Here is a 26,306-nt window from a genome sequence, read left to right on the forward strand (position 1 = left end):
AAACATTGCTGCCTTACATCCAGATCGCCCTGCTGTGGAGAATATAAATTGTGCTTCAGTTCGGAAAACACATGTACGCGTCTTAGTACTACTACTAGCACTTAACTCTTAAAAAAATAAAGGAAAGGAAGAACATAACAAAAGAAGAAGACTTTTGAAGATCAGCGTTGTCCATAATTAGCTTGCTGGATGTGGATTCATATTTCCACCAAATCCCAGACTTTGGGAAACTAAACATTGCTGCCTTACATCCAGATCGCCCTGCTGTGGTGAACATAAATTGTGCTTCAGTTCAGAAATCACATGTACCCGTCTTAGCCGTACTACTAGCACCTAACTCTTAAAAAAATAAAGCAAAGGAAGAACATACCAAAAGAAGAAGACTTTTGAAGATCAGTGTTGTCCATAATTAGCATGCTGGATGTGGATTCATATTTCCACTAAATCCCAGACTTTGGGAAACTAAACGTTTCTGCCATACATCCAGATCGCACTGCTGTGGAGAACATAAATTGTGCTTCAGTTCGGAAAAAACATGTACGCGCATTAGCCGTACAACTAGCACCTAACTCTTAAAAAAATAAAGCAAAGGAAGAACATACCAAAAGAAGAAGACTTTTGAAGATCTGCGTTGCCGATAATTAGCATGCTGGATGTGGATTCATATTTCCACCAAATCCCAGACTTTGGGAAACTAAACATTGCTGCCTTACATCCAGATCGCCCTGCTGAGGAGAACATATATTGTGCTTCAGTTCGGAAATCACATGTACGCGTCTTAGTACTACTACTTGCACCTAACTCTTAAAAAAAAAAAGCAAAGGAAGAACATACCAAAAGAAGAAGACTTTTGAAGATCAGCGTTGTCCATAATTAGCATGCTGGATGTGGATTCATATTTCCACCAAATCCCAGACTTTGGGAAACTAAACATTGGCGCCTTACATCCATATCGCCCTGCTGTGGAGAACATAAATTGTGCTTCAGTTCGGAAATCACATGTACGCGTCTTAGTAGTACTACTAGCACCTAACTCTTAAAAAAATAAAGCAAAGGAAGAACATACCAAAGGAGGAAGACTTTTGAAGATCAGCGTTGTCCATAATTAGCATGCTGGATGTGGATTCATATTTCCACCAAATCCCAGACTTTGGGAAACTAAACATTGCTGCCTTACATCCAGATCGCCCTGTTGTAGAGAACATAAATTGTGCTTCAGTTCGGAAAAAACATGTACGCGCATTAGCCGTACTACTAGCACCTAACTCTTAAAAAAATAAAGCAAAGGAAGAACATACCAAAGGAGGAAGACTTTTGAAGATCAGCGTTGTCCATAATTAGCATGCTGGATGTGGATTCATATTTCCACCAAATCCCAGACTTTGGGAAACTAAACATTGCTGCCTTACATCCAGATCGCCCTGCTGTGGAGAATATAAATTGTGCTTCAGTTCGGAAATCACATGTACGCGTCTTAGTACTACTACTAGCACTTAACTCTTAAAAAAATAAAGGAAAGGAAGAACATAACAAAAGAAGAAGACTTTTGAAGATCAGCGTTGTCCATAATTAGCATGTGTGATGATGATTCATATTTCCACCAAATCCCAGACTTTGGGAAACTAAACATTGCTGCCTTACATCCAGATGGCCCTGCTATGGAGAACATAAATTGTGCTTCAGTTCGGAAATCACATGTACGCATTTTACTACTACTACTAGCACCTAACTCTTAAAAAAATAAAGCAAAGGAAGAACATACCAAAAGAAGAAGACTTTTCAAGATCAGCGTTGTCCATAATTAGCATGCTGGATGTGGATTCATATTTCCACCAAATCCCAGACTTTAGGAAACTAAACATTGCCGCCTTACATCCAGATCGCCCTGCTGTGGAGAACATAAATTGTGCTTCAGTTCGGAAAAAACATGTACGCGTCTTAGTACTACTACTAGCACCTAACTCCTAAAAAAATAAAGCAAACGAAGAACATACCAAACGAAGAAGACTTTTCAAGATCAGCGTTGTCCATAATTAGCATGCTGGATGTGGATTCATATTTCCACCAAATCCCAGACTTTAGGAAACTAAACATTGCTGCCTTACATCCAGATCGCCCTGCTGTGGAGAACATAAATTGTGCTTCAGTTCGGAAATGACATTTACGCATCTTAGTAGTACTACTAGCACCTAACCCTTAAAAAAATAAAGCAAAGGAAGAACATACCAAAAGAAGAAGACTTTTGAAGATCAGCGTTGTCCATAATTAGCATGCTGGATGTGGATTCATATTTTTACCAAATCCCAGACTTTGGGAAACTAAACATTGCTGCCTTACATCCAGATCGCCCTGCTGTGGAGAACATAAATTGTGCTTCAGATCGGAAATCACATGTACGCGTCCTAGTAGTACTACTAGCACCTAACCCTTAAAAGAATAAAGCAAAGGAAGAACATACCAAAAGAAGAAGACATTTGAAGATCAGCGTTGTCCATAATTAGCATGCTGGATGTGGATTCATATTTCCACCAAATCCCAGACTTTGGGAAACTAAACATTGCTGCCTTACATCCAGATTGCCCTGCTGTGGAGAATATAAATTGTGCTTCAGTTCGGAAATCACATGTACGCGTCTTAGTACTACTACTAGCACCTAACTCTTAAAAAAATAAAGGAAAGGAAGAACATAACAAAAGAAGAAGACTTTTGAAGATCAGCGTTGTCCATAATTAGCATGCTGGATGTGGATTCATATTTCCACCAAATCCCAGGCTTTGGGAAACTAAACATTGCTACCTTACATCCAGATCGCCCTGTTGTGGAGAACATAAATTGTGCTTCAGTTCGGAAATCACATGTACGCATCCTAGTAGTACTACTAGCACCTAACTCTTAAAAAAATAAAGCAAAGGAAGAACATACCAAAAGAAGAAGACTTTACAAGATCAGCGTTGTCCATAATTAGCATGCTGGATGTGGATTCATATTTCCACCAATTCTCAGACTTTGGGAAACTAAACATTGCTGCCTTACATCCAGATCGCCCTGCTGTGGAGAACATAAATTGTGCTTCAGTTCGGAAATCACATTTACGCGTCTTAGTAGTACTACTAGCACCTAACTCTTAAAAAAATAAAGCAAAGGAAGAACATACCAAAAGAAGAAGACTTTTCAAGATCAGCGTTGTCCATAATTAGCATGCTGGATGTGGATTCATATTTCCACCAAATCCCAGACTTTGGGAAACTAAACATTGCTGCCTTACATCCAGATCGCCCTGCTGTGGGGAACATAAATTGTGCTTCAGTTCGGAAATCACATGTACGCGTCTTAGTAGTACTACTAGTACCTAACTCTTAAAAATATAAAGCAAAGGAAGAACATACCAAAAGAAGAAGACTTTTGAAGATCAGCGTTGTCCATAATTAGCATGCTGGATGTGGATTCATATTTCCACCAAATCCCAGACTTTGGGAAACTAAACATTGCTGCCTTACATCCAGATCGCCCTGCTGTGGAGAACATAAATTGTGCTTCAGTTCCGAAAAAACATGTACGCGCATTAGCCGTACAACTAGCACCTAACACTTAAAAAAATAAAGCAAAGGAAGAACATACCAAAAGAAGAAGACTTTTGAAGATCAGCGTTGCCGATAATTAGCATGCTGGATGTGGATTCATATTTCCACCAAATCCCAGACTTTGGGAAACTAAACATTGCTGCCTTACATCCAGATCGCCCTGCTGAGGAGAACATATATTGTGCTTCAGTTCGGAAATCACATGTACGCGTCTTAGTAGTACTACTTGCACCTAACTCTTAAAAAAAAAAAGCAAAGGAAGAACATACCAAAAGAAGAAGACTTTTGAAGATCAGCGATGTCCATAATTAGCATGCTGGATGTGGATTCATATTTCCACCAAATCCCAGACTTTGGGAAACTAAACATTGCTGCCTTACATCCAGATCACCCTGCTGTGGGGAACATAAATTGTGCTTCAGTTCGGAAAAAACATGTACGCGCATTAGCCGTACTACTAGCACCTAACTCTTAAAAAAATAAAGCAAAGGAAGAACATACCAAAAGAAGAAGACTTTTCAAGATCAGCGTTGTCCATAATTAGCATGCTGGATGTGGATTCATATTTCCACCAAATCCCAGACTTTGGGAAACTAAACATTGCTGCCTTACATCCGGATCGCCCTGCTGTGGAGAACATAAATTGTGCTTCAGTTCGGAAATCACATGTACGCGTCTTAGTAGTACTACTAGTACCTAACTCTTAAAAATATAAAGCAAAGGAAGAACATACCAAAAGAAGAAGACTTTTGAGGATCAGCTTTGTCCATAATTAGCATGCTGGATGTGGATTCATATTTCCACCAAATCCCAGACTTTGGGAAACTAAACATTGCTGCCTTACATCCAGATCGCCCTGCTGTGGAGAACATAAATTGTGCTTCAGTTCGGAAAAAACATGTACGCGCATTAGCCGTACTACTAGCACCTAACTCTTAAAAAAATAAAGCAAAGGAAGAACATACCAAAAGAAGAAGACTTTTGAAGATCAGCGTTGTCCATAATTAGCATGCTGGATGTGGATTCGTATTTCCACCAAATCCCAGACTTTGGGAAACTAAACATTGCTGCCTTACATCCAGATCGCCCTGCTGTGGAGAACATAAATTGTGCTTCAGTTCGGAAAAAACATGTACGCGCATTAGCCGTACTACTAGCACCCAACTCTTAAAAAAATAAAGCAAAGGAAGAACATACCAAAAGAAGAAGACTTTTGAAGATCAGCGTTGTCCATAATTAGCATGCTGGATGTGGATTCATATTTCCACCAAATCCCAGACTTTGGGAAACTAAACATTGCTGCCTTACATCCAGATCGCCCTGCTGTGGAGAACATAAATTGTGCTTCAGTTCGGAAATCACATGTACGCGTCTTAGTAGTACTACTAGTACCTAACTCTAAAAAATATAAAGCAAAGGAAGAACATACCAAAAGAAGAAGACTTTTGAAGATCAGCGTTGTCCATAATTAGCATGCTGGATGTGGATTCATATTTCCACCAAATCCCAGACTTTGGGAAACTAAACATTGCTGCCTTACATCCAGATCGCCCTGCTGTGGAGAACATAAATTGTGCTTCAGTTCGGAAATCACATGTACGCGGCTTACTAGTACTACTAGCACCTAACCCTTAAGAGAATAAAGCAAAGGAAGAACATACCAAAAGAAGAAGACTTTTGAAGATCAGCGTTGTCCATAATTAGCATGCTGGATGTGGATTCATATTTCCACCAAATCCCAGACTTTGGGAAACTAAACATTGCTGCCTTACATCCAGATCGCCCTGCTGTGGAGAACATAAATTGTGCTTCAGTTCGGAAATGACATGTACGTGTCTTAGTAGTACTACTAGCACCTAACTCTTAAAAAAATAAAGCAAAGGAAGAACATACCAAAAGAAGAAGACTTTTGAAGATCAGCGTTGTCCATAATTAGCATGCTGGATGTGGATTCATATTTCCACCAAATCCCAGACTTTGGGAAACTAAACATTGCTGCCTTACATCCAGATCGCCCTGCTGTGGAGAACATAAATTGTGCTTCAGTTCGGAAATCACATGTACGCGGCTTACTAGTACTACTAGCACCAAACTCTTAAAAAAATAAAGCAAAGGAAGAATATACCAAAAGAAGAAGACTTTTGAAGATCAGCGTTGTCCATAATTAGCATGCTGGATGTGGATTCATATTTCCACCAAATCCCAGACTTTGGGAAACTAAACATTGCTGCCTTACATCCAGATCGCCCTGCTGTGGAGAACATAAATTGTGCTTCAGTTCGGAAAAAACATGTACGCGTCTTAGTAGTACTACTAGCACCTAACTCTTAAAAAAATAAAGCAAAGGAAGAACATACCAAAAGAAGAAGACTTTTCAAGATCAGCGTTGTCCATAATTAGCATGCTGGATGTGGATTCATATTTCCACCAAATCCCAGACTTTGGGAAACTAAACATTGCTGCCTTACATCCAGATCGCCCTGCTGTGGAGAACATAAATTGTGCTTCAGTTCGGAAATCACATGTACTCGTCTTAGTACTACTACTAGCACCTAACTCTTAAAAAAATAAAGCAAAGGAAGAACATACCAAAAGAAGAAGACTTTTCAAGATCAGCGTTGTCCATAATTAGCATGCTGGATGTGGATTCATATTTCCACCAAATCCCAGACTTTGGGAAATTAAACATTGCTGCCTTACATCCAGATCGCCTTGCTGTGGAGAACATAAATTGTGCTTCAGTTCGGAAATCACATGTACGCGTCTTAGTACTACTACTAGTACCTAACTCTAACAAATATAAAGCAAAGGAAGAACATACCAAAAGAAGAAGACTTTTGAAGATCAGCGTTGTCCATAATTAGCATGCTGGATGTGGATTCATATTTCCACCAAATCCCAGACTTTGGGAAACTAAACATTGCTGCCTTACATCCAGATCGCCCTGCTGTGGAGAACATAAATTGTGCTTCAGTTCGGAAATCACATGTACGTGTCTTAGTAGTACTACTAGCACCTAACTCTTAAAAAAATAAAGCAAAGGAAGAACATACCAAAAGAAGAAGACTTTTGAAGATCGTCGTTGTCCATAATTAGCATGCTGGATGTGGATTCATATTTTTACCAAATCCCAGACTTTGGGAAACTAAACATTGCTGCCTTATATCCAGATCGCCCTGCTGTGGGGAACATAAATTGTGCTTCAATTCGGAAATCACATGTACGCGTCTTAGTGGTACTACTAGCACCTAACCCTTAAAAAAATAAAGCAAAGGAAGAACATACCAAAAGAAGAAGACTTTTCAAGATCAGCGTTGTCCATAATTAGCATGCTGGATGTGGATTCATATTTCCACCAAATCCCAGACTTTGGGAAACTAAACATTGCTGCCTTACATCCAGATCGCCCTGCTGTGGAGAACATAAATTGTGCTTCAGTTCGGAAATCACATGTACGCGTCTTAGTATTACTACTAGTACCTAACTCTTAAAAATATAAAGCAAAGGAAGAACATACCAAAAGAAGAAGACTTTTGAAGATCAGCGTTGCCGATAATTAGCATGCTGGATGTGGATTCATATTTCCACCAAATCCCAGACTTTGGGAAACTAAACATTGCTGCCTTACATCCAGATCGCCCTGCTGTGGAGAACATAAATTGTGCTTCAGTTCGGAAATCACATGTACGCGTCTTAGTAGTACTAGTAGTACCTAACTCTTAAAAATATATAGCAAAGGAAGAACATACCAAAAGAAGAAGACTTTTGAAGATCAGCGTTGTCCATAATTAGCATGCTGGATGTGGATTCACATTTCCACCAAATCCTAGACTTTGGGAAACTAAACATTGCTGCCTTACATCCAGATCGCCCTGCTGTGGAGAACATAAATTGTGCTTCAGTTCGGAAATCACATGTACGTGTCTTAGTAGTACTACTAGCACCTAACTCTTAAAAAAATAAAGCAAAGGAAGAACATACCAAAAGAAGAAGACTTTTCAAGATCAGCGTTGTCCATAATTAGCATGCTGGATGTGGATTCATATTTCCACCAATCCCAGACTTTGGGAAACTAAACATTGCTGCCTTACATCCAGTTCGCCCTGCTGTGGAGAACATAAATTGTGCTTCAGTTCGGAAATCACATGTACGCGTCTTAGTAGTACTAGTAGTACCTAACTCTTAAAAATATATAGCAAAGGAAGAACATACCAAAAGAAGAAGACTTTTGAAGATCAGCGTTGTCCATAATTAGCATGCTGGATGTGGATTCACATTTCCACCAAATCCTAGACTTTGGGAAACTAAACATTGCTGCCTTACATCCAGATCGCCCTGCTGTGGAGAACATAAATTGTGCTTCAGTTCGGAAATCACATGTACGTGTCTTAGTAGTACTACTAGCACCTAACTCTTAAAAAAATAAAGCAAAGGAAGAACATACCAAAAGAAGAAGACTTTTCAAGATCAGCGTTGTCCATAATTAGCATGCTGGATGTGGATTCATATTTCCACCAATCCCAGACTTTGGGAAACTAAACATTGCTGCCTTACATCCAGTTCGCCCTGCTGTGGAGAACATAAATTGTGCTTCAGTTCGGAAATCACATGTACGCGTCTTAGTAGTACTAGTAGTACCTAACTCTTAAAAATATATAGCAAAGGAAGAACATACCAAAAGAAGAAGGCTTTTCAAGATCAGCGTTGTCCATAATTAGCATGCTGGATGTGGATTCACATTTCCACCAAATCCTAGACTTTGGGAAACTAAACATTGCTGCCTTACATCCAGATCGCCCTGCTGTGGAGAACATAAATTGTGCTTCAGTTCGGAAATGACATGTACGTGTCTTAGTAGTACTACTAGCACCTAACTCTTAAAAAAATAAAGCAAAGGAAGAACATACCAAAAGAAGAAGACTTTTCAAGATCAGCGTTGTCCATAATTAGCATGCTGGATGTGGATTCATATTTCCACCAAATCCCAGACTTTGGGAAACTAAACATTGCTGCCTTACATCCAGATCGCCCTGCTGTGGAGAACATAAATTGTGCTTCAGTTCAGAAATCACATGTACCCGTCATAGCCGTACTACTAGCATCTAACTCTTAAAAAAATAAAGCAAAGGAAGAACATACCAAAAGAAGAAGACTTTTGAAGATCAGTGTTGTCCATAATTAGCATGCTGGATGTGGATTCATATTTCCACTAAATCCCAGACTTTGGGAAACTAAACGTTGCTGCCATACATCCAGATCGCACTGCTGTGGAGAACATAAATTGTGCTTCAGTTCGGAAAAAACATGTACGCGCATTAGCCGTACAACTAGCACCTAACTCTTAAAAAAATAAAGCAAAGGAAGAACATACCAAAAGAAGAAGACTTTTGAAGATCAGCGTTGCCGATAATTAGCATGCTGGATGTGGATTCATATTTCCACCAAATCCCAGACTTTGGGAAACTAAACATTGCTGCCTTACATCCAGATCGCCCTGCTGTGGAGAACATAAATTGTGCTTCAGTTCGGAAATCACATGTACGCGTCTTAGTAGTACTAGTAGTACCTAACTCTTAAAAATATATAGCAAAGGAAGAACATACCAAAAGAAGAAGACTTTTGAAGATCAGCGTTGTCCATAATTAGCATGCTGGATGTGGATTCACATTTCCACCAAATCCTAGACTTTGGGAAACTAAACATTGCTGCCTTACATCCAGATCGCCCTGCTGTGGAGAACATAAATTGTGCTTCAGTTCGGAAATCACATGTACGTGTCTTAGTAGTACTACTAGCACCTAACTCTTAAAAAAATAAAGCAAAGGAAGAACATACCAAAAGAAGAAGACTTTTCAAGATCAGCGTTGTCCATAATTAGCATGCTGGATGTGGATTCATATTTCCACCAATCCCAGACTTTGGGAAACTAAACATTGCTGCCTTACATCCAGTTCGCCCTGCTGTGGAGAACATAAATTGTGCTTCAGTTCGGAAATCACATGTACGCGTCTTAGTAGTACTAGTAGTACCTAACTCTTAAAAATATATAGCAAAGGAAGAACATACCAAAAGAAGAAGACTTTTCAAGATCAGCGTTGTCCATAATTAGCATGCTGGATGTGGATTCACATTTCCACCAAATCCTAGACTTTGGGAAACTAAACATTGCTGCCTTACATCCAGATCGCCCTGCTGTGGAGAACATAAATTGTGCTTCAGTTCGGAAATGACATGTACGTGTCTTAGTAGTACTACTAGCACCTAACTCTTAAAAAAATAAAGCAAAGGAAGAACATACCAAAAGAAGAAGACTTTTCAAGATCAGCGTTGTCCATAATTAGCATGCTGGATGTGGATTCATATTTCCACCAATCCCAGACTTTGGGAAACTAAACATTGCTGCCTTACATCCAGATCGCCCTGCTGTGGAGAACATAAATTGTGCTTCAGTTCGGAAATCACATGTACGCGTCTTAGTAGTACTACTAGCACCTAACTCTTAAAAAAATAAAGCAAAGGAAGAACATACCAAAAGAAGAAGACTTTTCAAGATCAGCGTTGTCCATAATTAGCATGCTGGATGTGGATTCATATTTCCACCAATCCCAGACTTTGGGAAACTAAACATTGCTGCCTTACATCCGGATCGCCCTGCTGTGGAGAACATAAATTGTGCTTCAGTTCGGAAATCACATGTACGCGTCTTAGTACTACTACTAGCACCTAACTTTTAAAAAAATAAAGCAAAGGAAGAACATACCAAAGGAGGAAGACTTTTGAAGATCAGCGTTGTCCATAATTAGCATGCTGGATGTGGATTCATATTTCCACCAAATCCCAGACTTTGGGAAACTAAACATTGCTGCCTTACATCCAGATTGCCCTGCTGTGGAGAACATAAATTGTGCTTCAGTTCGGAAATCACATGTACGCGTCTTAGCCCTACTACTAGCACCTAACTCTTAAAAAAATAAAGCAAAGGAAAAATATACCAAAAGAAGAGGACTTTTGAAGATCAGCGTTGTCCATAATTAGCTTGCTGGATGTGGATTCATATTTCCACCAAATCCCAGACTTTGGGAAACTAAACATTGCTGCCTTACATCCAGATCGCCCTGCTGTGGAGAACATAAATTGTGCTTCAGTTCAGAAATCACATGTACCCGTCTTAGCCGTACTACTAGCATCTAACTCTTAAAAAAATAAAGCAAAGGAAGAACATACCAAAAGAAGAAGACTTTTGAAGATCAGTGTTGTCCATAATTAGCATGCTGGATGTGGATTCATATTTCCACTAAATCCCAGACTTTGGGAAACTAAACGTTGCTGCCATACATCCAGATCGCACTGCTGTGGAGAACATAAATTGTGCTTCAGTTCGGAAAAAACATGTACGCGCATTAGCCGTACAACTAGCACCTAACTCTTAAAAAAATAAAGCAAAGGAAGAACATACCAAAAGAAGAAGACTTTTGAAGATCAGCGTTGCCGATAATTAGCATGCTGGATGTGGATTCATATTTCCACCAAATCCCAGACTTTGGGAAACTAAACATTGCTGCCTTACATCCAGATCGCCCTGTTGTAGAGAACATAAATTGTGCTTCAGTTCGGAAAAAACATGTACGCGCATTAGCCGTACTACTAGCACCTAACTCTTAAAAAAATAAAGCAAAAGAAGAACATACCTAAAGAAGAAGACTTTTCAAGACCAGCATTGTCCATAATTAGCATGCTGGATGTGGATTCATATTTCCACCAAATCCCAGACTTTGGGAAACTAAACATTGCTGCCTTACATCCAGATCGCCCTGCTGTGGAGAACATAAATTGTGCTTCAGTTCGGAAATCACATGTACGCGTCTTAGTACTACTACTAGCACCTAACTCTTAAAAAAATAAAGCAAAGGAAGTACATACCAAAAGAAGAAGACTTTTCAAGATCAGCGTTGTCCATAATTAGCATGCTGGATGTGGATTCATGTTTCCACCAAATCCCAGACTTTGGGAAACTAAACATTGCTGCCTTACATCCAGATCGCCCTGCTGAGGAGAACATAAATTGTGCTTCAGTTCGGAAATCACATGTACGCGTCTTAGTACTACTACTTGCACCTAACTCTAAAAAAATAAAGCAAAGGAAGAACATACCAAAAGAAGAAGACTTTTGAAGATCAGCGTTGTCCATAATTAGCATGCTGGATGTGGATTCATATTTCCACCAAATCCCAGACTTTGGGAAACTAAACATTGCTGCCTTACATCCAGATCGCCCTGCTGTGGAGAATATAAATTGTGCTTCAGTTCGGAAAACACATGTACGCGTCTTAGTACTACTACTAGCACTTAACTCTTAAAAAAATAAAGGAAAGGAAGAACATAACAAAAGAAGAAGACTTTTGAAGATCAGCGTTGTCCATAATTAGCTTGCTGGATGTGGATTCATATTTCCACCAAATCCCAGACTTTGGGAAACTAAACATTGCTGCCTTACATCCAGATCGCCCTGCTGTGGTGAACATAAATTGTGCTTCAGTTCAGAAATCACATGTACCCGTCTTAGCCGTACTACTAGCACCTAACTCTTAAAAAAATAAAGCAAAGGAAGAACATACCAAAAGAAGAAGACTTTTGAAGATCAGTGTTGTCCATAATTAGCATGCTGGATGTGGATTCATATTTCCACTAAATCCCAGACTTTGGGAAACTAAACGTTTCTGCCATACATCCAGATCGCACTGCTGTGGAGAACATAAATTGTGCTTCAGTTCGGAAAAAACATGTACGCGCATTAGCCGTACAACTAGCACCTAACTCTTAAAAAAATAAAGCAAAGGAAGAACATACCAAAAGAAGAAGACTTTTGAAGATCTGCGTTGCCGATAATTAGCATGCTAGATGTGGATTCATATTTCCACCAAATCCCAGACTTTGGGAAACTAAACATTGCTGCCTTACATCCAGATCGCCCTGCTGAGGAGAACATATATTGTGCTTCAGTTCGGAAATCACATGTACGCGTCTTAGTACTACTACTTGCACCTAACTCTTAAAAAAAAAAAGCAAAGGAAGAACATACCAAAAGAAGAAGACTTTTGAAGATCAGCGTTGTCCATAATTAGCATGCTGGATGTGGATTCATATTTCCACCAAATCCCAGACTTTGGGAAACTAAACATTGCCGCCTTACATCCATATCGCCCTGCTGTGGAGAACATAAATTGTGCTTCAGTTCGGAAATCACATGTACGCGTCTTAGTAGTACTACTAGCACCTAACTCTTAAAAAAATAAAGCAAAGGAAGAACATACCAAAGGAGGAAGACTTTTGAAGATCAGCGTTGTCCATAATTAGCATGCTGGATGTGGATTCATATTTCCACCAAATCCCAGACTTTGGGAAACTAAACATTGCTGCCTTACATCCAGATCGCCCTGTTGTAGAGAACATAAATTGTGCTTCAGTTCGGAAAAAACATGTACGCGCATTAGCCGTACTACTAGCACCTAACTCTTAAAAAAATAAAGCAAAAGAAGAACATACCTAAAGAAGAAGACTTTTCAAGACCAGCATTGTCCATAATTAGCATGCTGGATGTGGATTCATATTTCCACCAAATCCCAGACTTTGGGAAACTAAACATTGCTGCCTTACATCCAGATCGCCCTGCTGTGGAGAACATAAATTGTGCTTCAGTTCGGAAATCACATGTACGCGTCTTAGTACTACTACTAGCACCTAACTCTTAAAAAAATAAAGCAAAGGAAGTACATACCAAAAGAAGAAGACTTTTCAAGATCAGCGTTGTCCATAATTAGCATGCTGGATGTGGATTCATGTTTCCACCAAATCCCAGACTTTGGGAAACTAAACATTGCTGCCTTACATCCAGATCGCCCTGCTGAGGAGAACATAAATTGTGCTTCAGTTCGGAAATCACATGTACGCGTCTTAGTACTACTACTTGCACCTAACTCTAAAAAAATAAAGCAAAGGAAGAACATACCAAAAGAAGAAGACTTTTGAAGATCAGCGTTGTCCATAATTAGCATGCTGGATGTGGATTCATATTTCCACCAAATCCCAGACTTTGGGAAACTAAACATTGCTGCCTTACATCCAGATCGCCCTGCTGTGGAGAATATAAATTGTGCTTCAGTTCGGAAAACACATGTACGCGTCTTAGTACTACTACTAGCACTTAACTCTTAAAAAAATAAAGGAAAGGAAGAACATAACAAAAGAAGAAGACTTTTGAAGATCAGCGTTGTCCATAATTAGCTTGCTGGATGTGGATTCATATTTCCACCAAATCCCAGACTTTGGGAAACTAAACATTGCTGCCTTACATCCAGATCGCCCTGCTGTGGTGAACATAAATTGTGCTTCAGTTCAGAAATCACATGTACCCGTCTTAGCCGTACTACTAGCACCTAACTCTTAAAAAAATAAAGCAAAGGAAGAACATACCAAAAGAAGAAGACTTTTGAAGATCAGTGTTGTCCATAATTAGCATGCTGGATGTGGATTCATATTTCCACTAAATCCCAGACTTTGGGAAACTAAACGTTTCTGCCATACATCCAGATCGCACTGCTGTGGAGAACATAAATTGTGCTTCAGTTCGGAAAAAACATGTACGCGCATTAGCCGTACAACTAGCACCTAACTCTTAAAAAAATAAAGCAAAGGAAGAACATACCAAAAGAAGAAGACTTTTGAAGATCTGCGTTGCCGATAATTAGCATGCTGGATGTGGATTCATATTTCCACCAAATCCCAGACTTTGGGAAACTAAACATTGCTGCCTTACATCCAGATCGCCCTGCTGAGGAGAACATATATTGTGCTTCAGTTCGGAAATCACATGTACGCGTCTTAGTACTACTACTTGCACCTAACTCTTAAAAAAAAAAAGCAAAGGAAGAACATACCAAAAGAAGAAGACTTTTGAAGATCAGCGTTGTCCATAATTAGCATGCTGGATGTGGATTCATATTTCCACCAAATCCCAGACTTTGGGAAACTAAACATTGCCGCCTTACATCCATATCGCCCTGCTGTGGAGAACATAAATTGTGCTTCAGTTCGGAAATCACATGTACGCGTCTTAGTAGTACTACTAGCACCTAACTCTTAAAAAAATAAAGCAAAGGAAGAACATACCAAAGGAGGAAGACTTTTGAAGATCAGCGTTGTCCATAATTAGCATGCTGGATGTGGATTCATATTTCCACCAAATCCCAGACTTTGGGAAACTAAACATTGCTGCCTTACATCCAGATCGCCCTGTTGTAGAGAACATAAATTGTGCTTCAGTTCGGAAAAAACATGTACGCGCATTAGCCGTACTACTAGCACCTAACTCTTAAAAAAATAAAGCAAAGGAAGAACATACCAAAGGAGGAAGACTTTTGAAGATCAGCGTTGTCCATAATTAGCATGCTGGATGTGGATTCATATTTCCACCAAATCCCAGACTTTGGGAAACTAAACATTGCTGCCTTACATCCAGATCGCCCTGCTGTGGAGAATATAAATTGTGCTTCAGTTCGGAAATCACATGTACGCGTCTTAGTACTACTACTAGCACTTAACTCTTAAAAAAATAAAGGAAAGGAAGAACATAACAAAAGAAGAAGACTTTTGAAGATCAGCGTTGTCCATAATTAGCATGTGTGATGATGATTCATATTTCCACCAAATCCCAGACTTTGGGAAACTAAACATTGCTGCCTTACATCCAGATGGCCCTGCTATGGAGAACATAAATTGTGCTTCAGTTCGGAAATCACATGTACGCATTTTACTACTACTACTAGCACCTAACTCTTAAAAAAATAAAGCAAAGGAAGAACATACCAAAAGAAGAAGACTTTTCAAGATCAGCGTTGTCCATAATTAGCATGCTGGATGTGGATTCATATTTCCACCAAATCCCAGACTTTAGGAAACTAAACATTGCCGCCTTACATCCAGATCGCCCTGCTGTGGAGAACATAAATTGTGCTTCAGTTCGGAAAAAACATGTACGCGTCTTAGTACTACTACTAGCACCTAACTCCTAAAAAAATAAAGCAAACGAAGAACATACCAAACGAAGAAGACTTTTCAAGATCAGCGTTGTCCATAATTAGCATGCTGGATGTGGATTCATATTTCCACCAAATCCCAGACTTTAGGAAACTAAACATTGCTGCCTTACATCCAGATCGCCCTGCTGTGGAGAACATAAATTGTGCTTCAGTTCGGAAATGACATTTACGCATCTTAGTAGTACTACTAACACCTAACCCTTAAAAAAATAAAGCAAAGGAAGAACATACCAAAAGAAGAAGACTTTTGAAGATCAGCGTTGTCCATAATTAGCATGCTGGATGTGGATTCATATTTTTACCAAATCCCAGACTTTGGGAAACTAAACATTGCTGCCTTACATCCAGATCGCCCTGCTGTGGAGAACATAAATTGTGCTTCAGATCGGAAATCACATGTACGCGTCCTAGTAGTACTACTAGCACCTAACCCTTAAAAGAATAAAGCAAAGGAAGAACATACCAAAAGAAGAAGACATTTGAAGATCAGCGTTGTCCATAATTAGCATGCTGGATGTGGATTCATATTTCCACCAAATCCCAGACTTTGGGAAACTAAACATTGCTGCCTTACATCCAGATTGCCCTGCTGTGGAGAATATAAATTGTGCTTCAGTTCGGAAATCACATGTACGCGTCTTAGTACTACTACTAGCACCTAACTCTTAAAAAAATAAAGGAAAGGAAGAACATAACAAAAGAAGAAGACTTTTGAAGATCAGCGTTGTCCATAATTAGCATGCTGGATGTGGATTCATATTTCCACCAAATCCCAGGCTTTGGGAAACTAAACATTGCTACCTTACATCCAGATCGCCCTGTTGTGGAGAACATAAATTGTGCTTCAGTTCGGAAATCACATGTACGCATCCTAGTAGTACTACTAGCACCTAACTCTTAAAAAAATAAAGCAAAGGAAGAACATACCAAAAGAAGAAGACTTTACAAGATCAGCGTTGTCCATAATTAGCATGCTGGATGTGGATTCATATTTCCACCAATTCTCAGACTTTGGGAAACTAAACATTGCTGCCTTACATCCAGATCGCCCTGCTGTGGAGAACATAAATTGTGCTTCAGTTCGGAAATCACATTTACGCGTCTTAGTAGTACTACTAGCACCTAACTCTTAAAAAAATAAAGCAAAGGAAGAACATACCAAAAGAAGAAGACTTTTCAAGATCAGCGTTGTCCATAATTAGCATGCTGGATGTGGATTCATATTTCCACCAAATCCCAGACTTTGGGAAACTAAACATTGCTGCCTTACATCCAGATCGCCCTGCTGTGGGGAACATAAATTGTGCTTCAGTTCGGAAATCACATGTACGCGTCTTAGTAGTACTACTAGTACCTAACTCTTAAAAATATAAAGCAAAGGAAGAACATACCAAAAGAAGAAGACTTTTGAAGATCAGCGTTGTCCATAATTAGCATGCTGGATGTGGATTCATATTTCCACCAAATCCCAGACTTTGGGAAACTAAACATTGCTGCCTTACATCCAGATCGCCCTGCTGTGGAGAACATAAATTGTGCTTCAGTTCCGAAAAAACATGTACGCGCATTAGCCGTACAACTAGCACCTAACACTTAAAAAAATAAAGCAAAGGAAGAACATACCAAAAGAAGAAGACTTTTGAAGATCAGCGTTGCCGATAATTAGCATGCTGGATGTGGATTCATATTTCCACCAAATCCCAGACTTTGGGAAACTAAACATTGCTGCCTTACATCCAGATCGCCCTGCTGAGGAGAACATATATTGTGCTTCAGTTCGGAAATCACATGTACGCGTCTTAGTAGTACTACTTGCACCTAACTCTTAAAAAAAAAAAGCAAAGGAAGAACATACCAAAAGAAGAAGACTTTTGAAGATCAGCGTTGTCCATAATTAGCATGCTGGATGTGGATTCATATTTCCACCAAATCCCAGACTTTGGGAAACTAAACATTGCTGCCTTACATCCAGATCACCCTGCTGTGGGGAACATAAATTGTGCTTCAGTTCGGAAAAAACATGTACGCGCATTAGCCGTACTACTAGCACCTAACTCTTAAAAAAATAAAGCAAAGGAAGAACATACCAAAAGAAGAAGACTTTTGAAGATCAGCGTTGTCCATAATTAGCATGCTGGATGTGGATTCATATTTCCACCAAATCCCAGACTTTGGGAAACTAAACATTGCTGCCTTACATCCGGATCGCCCTGCTGTGGAGAACATAAATTGTGCTTCAGTTCGGAAATCACATGTACGCGTCTTAGTAGTACTACTAGTACCTAACTCTTAAAAATATAAAGCAAAGGAAGAACATACCAAAAGAAGAAGACTTTTGAGGATCAGCTTTGTCCATAATTAGCATGCTGGATGTGGATTCATATTTCCACCAAATCCCAGACTTTGGGAAACTAAACATTGCTGCCTTACATCCAGATCGCCCTGCTGTGGAGAACATAAATTGTGCTTCAGTTCGGAAAAAACATGTACGCGCATTAGCCGTACTACTAGCACCTAACTCTTAAAAAAATAAAGCAAAGGAAGAACATACCAAAAGAAGAAGACTTTTGAAGATCAGCGTTGTCCATAATTAGCATGCTGGATGTGGATTCGTATTTCCACCAAATCCCAGACTTTGGGAAACTAAACATTGCTGCCTTACATCCAGATCGCCCTGCTGTGGAGAACATAAATTGTGCTTCAGTTCGGAAAAAACATGTACGCGCATTAGCCGTACTACTAGCACCCAACTCTTAAAAAAATAAAGCAAAGGAAGAACATACCAAAAGAAGAAGACTTTTGAAGATCAGCGTTGTCCATAATTAGCATGCTGGATGTGGATTCATATTTCCACCAAATCCCAGACTTTGGGAAACTAAACATTGCTGCCTTACATCCAGATCGCCCTGCTGTGGAGAACATAAATTGTGCTTCAGTTCGGAAATCACATGTACGCGTCTTAGTAGTACTACTAGTACCTAACTCTAAAAAATATAAAGCAAAGGAAGAACATACCAAAAGAAGAAGACTTTTGAAGATCAGCGTTGTCCATAATTAGCATGCTGGATGTGGATTCATATTTCCACCAAATCCCAGACTTTGGGAAACTAAACATTGCTGCCTTACATCCAGATCGCCCTGCTGTGGAGAACATAAATTGTGCTTCAGTTCGGAAATCACATGTACGCGGCTTACTAGTACTACTAGCACCTAACCCTTAAAAGAATAAAGCAAAGGAAGAACATACCAAAAGAAGAAGACTCTTGAAGATCAGCGTTGTCCATAATTAGCATGCTGGATGTGGATTCATATTTCCACCAAATCCCAGACTTTGGGAAACTAAACATTGCTGCCTTACATCCAGATCGCCCTGCTGTGGAGAACATAAATTGTGCTTCAGTTCGGAAATCACATGTACGCATCTTAGTACTACTACTAGCACCTAACTCTTAAAAAAATAAAGCAAAGGAAGAACATACCAAAAGAAGAAGACTTTTGAAGATCATCGTTGTCCATAATTAGCATGCTGGATGTGGATTCATATTTCCACCAAATCTCAGACTTTGGGAAACTAAATATTGCTGCCTTACATCCAAATCGCCCTGCTTTGGAGAACATAAATTGTGCTTCAGTTCGGAAATCACATTTACGCGTCTTAGTAGTACTACTAGCACCTAACTCTTAAAAAAATAAAGCAAAGGAAGAACATACCAAAAGAAGAAGACTTTTCAAGATCAGCGTTGTCCATAATTAGCATGCTGGATGTGGATTCATATTTCCACCAAATCCCTGACATTGGGAAACTAAACATTGCTGCCTTACATCCAGATCGCCCTGCTGTGGAGAACATAAATTGTGCTTCAGTTCGGAAATCACATGTACGCGTCTTAGTAGTACTACTAGTACCTAACTCTTAAAAATATAAAGCAAAGGAAGAACATACCAAAAGAAGAAGACTTTTGAGGATCAGCTTTGTCCATAATTAGCATGCTGGATGTGGATTCATATTTCCACCAAATCCCAGACTTTGGGAAACTATCCCAGACTTTGGGAAACTAAACATTGCTGCCTTACATCCAGATCGCCCTGCTGTGGAGAACATAAATTGTGCTTCAGTTCGGAAAAAACATGTACGCGCATTAGCCGTACTACTAGCACCTAACTCTTAAAAAAATAAAGCAAAGGAAGAACATACCAAAAGAAGAAGACTTTTGAAGATCAGCGTTGTCCATAATTAGCATGCTGGATGTGGATTCGTATTTCCACCAAATCCCAGACTTTGGGAAACTAAACATTGCTGCCTTACATCCAGATCGCCCTGCTGTGGAGAACATAAATTGTGCTTCAGTTCGGAAAAAACATGTACGCGCATTAGCCGTACTACTAGCACCTAACTCTTAAAAAAATAAAGCAAAGGAAGAACATACCAAAAGAAGAAGACTTTTCAAGATCAGCGTTGTCCATAATTAGCATGCTGGATGTAGATTCATATTTTTACCAAATCCCAGACTTTGGGAAACTAAACATTGCTGCCTTACATCCAGATCGCCCTGCTGTGGAGAACATAAATTGTGCTTCACTTCGGAAATCACATGTACGCGTCCTAGTAGTACTACTAGCACCTAACCCTTAAAAGAATAAAGCAAAGGAAGAACATACCAAAAGAAGAAGACTTTTGAAGATCAGCGTTGTCCATAATTAGCATGCTGGATGTGGATTCATATTTCCACCAAATCCCAGACTTTGGGAAACTAAACTTTGCTGCCTTACATCCAGATCGCCCTGCTGTGGAGAATATAAATTGTGCTTCAGTTCGGAAACCACATGTACGCGTCTTAGTACTACTACTAGCACCTAACTCATAAAAAAATAAAGGAAAGGAAGAACATAACAAAAGAAGAAGACTTTTGAAGATCAGCGTTGTCCATAATTAGCATGCTGGATGTGGATCCATATTTCCACCAAATCCCAGACTTTGGGAAACTAAACATTGCTACCTTACATCCATCGCCCTGCTGTGGAGAACATAAATTGTGCTTCAGTTCGGAAATCACATGTACACGTCTTAGTAGTACTACTAGCACCTAACTCTTAAAAAAATAAAGCAAAGGAAGAACATACCAAAAGAAGAAGACTTTACAAGATCAGCGTTGTCCATAATTAGCATGCTGGATGTGGATTCATATTTCCACCAAATCTCAGACTTTGGGAAACTAAACATTGCTGCCTTACATCCAAATCGCCCTGCTTTGGAGAACATAAATTGTGCTTCAGTTCGGAAATCACATTTACGCGTCTTAGTAGTACTACTAGCACCTAACTCTTAAAAAAATAAAGCAAAGGAAGAACATACCAAAAGAAGAAGACTTTTCAAGATCAGCGTTGTCCATAATTAGCATGCTGGATGTGGATTCATATTTCCACCAAATCCCAGACTTTGGGAAACTAAACATTGCTGCCTTACATCCAGATCGCCCTGCTGTGGGGAACATAAATTGTGCTTCAGTTCGGAAATCACATGTACGCGTCTTAGTAGTACTACTAGTACCTAACTCTTAAAAATATAAAGCAAAGCAAGAACATACCAAAAGAAGAAGACTTTTCAAGACCAGCATTGTCCATAATTAGCATGCTGGATGTGGATTCATATTTCCACCAAATCCCAGACTTTGGGAAACTAAACATTGCTGCCTTACATCCAGATCGCCCTGCTGTGGAGAACATAAATTGTGCTTCAGTTCGGAAAAAACATGTACGCGCATTAGCCGTACTACTAGCACCTAACTCTTAAAAAAATAAAGCAAAGGAAGAACATACCAAAAGAAGAAGACTTTTGAAGATCAGCGTTGTCCATAATTAGCATGCTGGATGTGGATTCATATTTCCACCAAATCTCAGACTTTGGGAAACTAAACATTGCTGCCTTACATCCAGATCGCCCTGCTGTGGAGAACATAAATTGTGCTTCAGTTCGGAAAAAACATGTACGCGCATTAGCCGTACTACTAGCACCTAACTCTTAAAAAAATAAAGCAAAGGAAGAACATACCAAAAGAAGAAGACTTTTCAAGATCAGCGTTGTCCATAATTAGCATGCTGGATGTGGATTCATATTTCCACCAAATCCCAGACTTTGGGAAACTAAACATTGCTGCCTTACATCCAGATCGCCCTGCTGTGGAGAACATAAATTGTGCTTCAGTTCGGAAATCACATGTACGCGTCTTAGTAGTACTACTAGTACCTAACTCTAAAAAATATAAAGCAAAGGAAGAACATACCAAAAGAAGAAGACATTTGAAGATCAGCGTTGTCCATAATTAGCATGCTGGATGTGGATTCATATTTCCACCAAATCCCAGACTTTGGGAAACTAAACATTGCTGCCTTACATCCAGATCGCCCTGCTGTGGAGAACATAAATTGTGCTTCAGTTCGGAAAAAACATGTACGCGCATTAGCCGTACTACTAGCACCTAACTCTTAAAAAAATAAAGCAAAGGAAGAACATACCAAAAGAAGAAGACTTTTGAAGATCAGCGTTGTCCATAATTAGCATGCTGGATGTGGATTCATATTTCCACCAAATCTCAGACTTTGGGAAACTAAACATTGCTGCCTTACATCCAGATCGCCCTGCTGTGGAGAACATAAATTGTGCTTCAGTTCGGAAATCACATTTACGCGTCTTAGTAGTACTACTAGCACCTAACTCTTAAAAAAATAAAGCAAAGGAAGAACATACCAAAAGAAGAAAACTTTTCAAGATCAGCGTTGTCCATAATTAGCATGCTGGATGTGGATTCATATTTCCACCAAATCCCAGACTTTGGGAAACTAAACATTGCTGCCTTACATCCAGATCGCCCTGCTGTGGAGAACATAAATTGTGCTTCAGTTCGGAAATCACATGTAGGCGTCTTAGTAGTACTACTAGTACCTAACTCTAAAAAATATAAAGCAAAGGAAGAACATACCAAAAGAAGAAGACATTTGAAGATCAGCGTTGTCCATAATTAGCATGCTGGATGTGGATTCATATTTCCACCAAATCCCAGACTTTGGGAAACTAAACATTGCTGCCTTACATCCAGATCGCCCTGCTGTGGAGAACATAAATTGTGCTTCAGTTCGGAAATCACATGTACGCGTCTTAGTAGTTCTACTAGCACCTAACTCTTAAAAAAATAAAGCAAAGGAAGAACATACCAAAAGAAGAAGACTTTTGAAGATCATCGTTGTCCATAATTAGCATGCTGGATGTGGATTCATATTTTTACCAAATCCCAGACTTTGGGAAACAAAACATTGCTGCCTTACATCCAGATCGCCCTGCTGTGGGGAACATAAATTGTGCTTCAGTTCGGAAATCACATTTACGCGTCTTAGTAGTACTACTAGCACCTAACCCTTAAAAAAATAAAGCAAAGGAAGAACATACCAAAAGAAGAAGAATTTTGAAGATCAGAGTTGTCCATAATTAGCATGCTGGATGTGGATTCATATTTTTACCAAATCCCAGACTTTGGGAAACTAAACATTGCTGCCTTACATCCAGATCGCCCTGCTGTGGAGAACATAAATTGTGCTTCACTTCGGAAATCACATGTACGCGTCCTAGTAGTACTACTAGCACCTAACCCTTAAAAGAATAAAGCAAAGGAAGAACATACCAAAAGAAGAAGACTTTTGAAGATCAGCGTTGTCCATAATTAGCATGCTGGAAGTGGATTCATATTTCCACCAAATCCCAGACTTTGGGAAACTAAACTTTGCTGCCTTACATCCAGATCGCCCTGCTGTGGAGAATATAAATTGTGCTTCAGTTCGGAAATCACATGTACGCGTCTTAGTACTACTACTAGCACCTAACTCTTAAAAAAATAAAGGAAAGGAAGAACATAACAAAAGAAGAAGACTTTTGAAGATCAGCGTTGTCCATAATTAGCATGCTGGATGTGGATTCATATTTCCACCAAATCCCAGAATTTGGGAAACTAAACATTGCTGCCTTACATCCAGATCGCCCTGCTGTGGAGAACATAAATTGTGCTTCAGTTCGGAAAAAACATGTACGCGCATTAGCCGTACTACTAGCACCTAACTCTTAAAAAAATAAAGCAAAGGAAGAACATACCAAAAGAAGAAGACTTTTGAAGATAAGCGTTGTCCATAATTAGCATGCTGGATGTGGATTCATATTTCCACCAAATCCCAGACTTTGGGAAACTAAACATTGCTGTCTTACATCCAGATCGCCCTGCTGTGGAGAACAAAAATTGTGCTTCAGTTCGGAAATCACATGTACGCGTCCTAGTAGTACTACTAGCACCTAACCCTTAAAAGAATAAAGCAAAGGAAGAACATACCAAAAGAAGAAGACTTTTCAAGATCAGCGTTGTCTATAATTAGTATGCTGGATGTGGATTCATATTTCCACCAAATCCCAGACTTTGGGAAACTAAACATTGCTGCCTTACATCCAGATCGCCCTGCTGTGGAGAACATAAATTGTGCTTCAGTTCGCAAATCACATGTACGCGTCTTAGTAGTACTACTAGTACCTAACTCTAAAAAATATAAAGCAAAGGAAGAACATACCAAAAGAAGAAGACTTTTGAAGATCAGCGTTGTCCATAATTAGCATGCTGGATGTGGATTCATATTTCCACCAAATCCCAGACTTTGGGAAACTAAACATTGCTGCCTTACATCCAGATCGCCCTGCTGTGGAGAACATAAATTGTGCTTCAGTTCGGAAAAAACACGTACGCGCATTAGCCGTACTACTAGCACCTAACTCTTAAAAAAATAAAGCAAAGGAAGAACATACCAAAAGAAGAAGACTTTTGAAGATCAGCGTTGTCCATAATTAGCATGCTGGATGTGGATTCATATTTCCACCAAATCCCAGACTTTGGGAAACTAAACATTGCTGCCTTACATCCAGATCGCCCTGCTGTGGAGAACATAAATTGTGCTTCAGTTCGGAAAAAACATGTACGCGCATTAGCCGTACTACTAGCACCTAACTCTTAAAAAAATAAAGCAAAGGAAGAACATACCAAAAGAAGAAGACTTTTGAAGATCAGCGTTGTCCATAATTAGCATGCTGGATGTGGATTCATATTTCCACCAAATCCCAGACTTTGGGAAACTAAACATTGCTGCCTTACATCCAGATCGCCCTGCTGTGGAGAACATAAATTGTGCTTCAGTTCGGAAATCACATGTACGCGTCTTAGTAGTACTACTAGTACCTAACTCTAAAAAATATAAAGCAAAAGAAGAACATACCAAAAGAAGAAGACTTTTGAAGATCAGCGTTGTCCATAATTAGCATGCTGGATGTGGATTCATATTTCCACCAAATCCCAGACTTTGGGAAACTAAACATTGCTGCCTTACATCCAGATCGCCCTGCTGTGGAGAACATAAATTGTGCTTCAGTTCGGAAATCACATGTACGCGTCTTAGTAGTACTACTAGTATCTAACTCTAAAAAATATGAAGCAAAGGAAGAACATACCAAAAGAAGAAGACTTTTCAAGATCAGCGTTGTCCATAATTAGCATGCTGGATGTGGATTCATATTTCCACCAAATCCCAGACTTTAGGAAACTAAACATTGCTGCCTTACATCCAGATCGCCCTGCTGTGGGGAACATAAATTGTGCTTCAGTTCGGAAATCACATGTACGCGTCTTAGTAGTACTACTAGTACCTAACTCTTAAAAATATAAAGCAAAGGAAGAACATACCAAAAGAAGAAGACTTTTCAAGACCCGCATTGTCCATAATTAGCATGCTGGATGTGGATTCATATTTCCACCAAATCCCAGACTTTGGGAAACTAAACATTGCTGCCTTACATCCAGATCGCCCTGCTGTGGAGAACATAAATTGTGCTTCAGTTCGGAAAAAACATGTACGCGCATTAGCCGTACTACTAGCACCTAACTCTTAAAAAAATAAAGCAAAGGAAGAACATACCAAAAGAAGAAGACTTTTGAAGATCAGCGTTGTCCATAATTAGCATGCTGGATGTGGATTCATATTTCCACCAAATCTCAGACTTTGGGAAACTAAACATTGCTGCCTTACATCCAGATCGCCCTGCTGTGGAGAACATAAATTGTGCTTCAGTTCGGAAATCACATTTACGCGTCTTAGTAGTACTACTAGCACCTAACTCTTAAAAAAATAAAGCAATGGAAGAACATACCAAAAGAAGAAGACTTTTCAAGATCAGCATTGTCCATAATTAGCATGCTGGATGTGGATTCATATTTCCACCAAATCCCAGACTTTGGGAAACTAAACATTGCTGCCTTACATCCAGATCGCCCTGCTGTGGAGAACATAAATTGTGCTTCAGTTCGGAAATCACATGTACGCGTCTTAGTAGTACTACTAGTACCTAACTCTGAAAAATATAAAGCAAAGGAAGAACATACCAAAAGAAGAAGACATTTGAAGATCAGCGTTGTCCATAATTAGCATGCTGGATGTGGATTCATATTTCCACCAAATCCCAGACTTTGGGAAACTAAACATTGCTGCCTTACATCCAGATCGCCCTGCTGTGGAGAACATAAATTGTGCTTCAGTTCGGAAATCACATGTACGC

General features: G+C 39.5%; 1 protein-coding gene across 1 annotated transcript; it reads right to left on the minus strand.

Annotated features, from left to right (window-relative positions):
* Positions 1-440: 440 nt before the first annotated feature.
* Positions 441-7,599, minus strand: LOC126293210 (uncharacterized). Its single transcript, XM_049986333.1, has 12 exons — positions 7,563-7,599; positions 5,475-5,675; positions 2,802-2,891; positions 2,459-2,653; positions 2,338-2,427; positions 1,995-2,195; positions 1,545-1,731; positions 1,299-1,492; positions 1,067-1,189; positions 835-1,035; positions 603-803; positions 441-496 (listed from the first exon to the last, which is right to left on the minus strand). Exons 1-12 carry the CDS (start codon positions 7,597-7,599, stop codon positions 441-443), a joined length of 1,776 nt encoding a protein of 591 aa, XP_049842290.1.
* Between the last annotated feature and the right edge of the window lie 18,707 nt (positions 7,600-26,306).

Source organism: Schistocerca gregaria, chromosome 10 (genome assembly GCF_023897955.1).
Source record: "Schistocerca gregaria isolate iqSchGreg1 chromosome 10, iqSchGreg1.2, whole genome shotgun sequence".
NCBI lineage: Eukaryota > Metazoa > Arthropoda > Insecta > Orthoptera > Acrididae > Schistocerca > Schistocerca gregaria.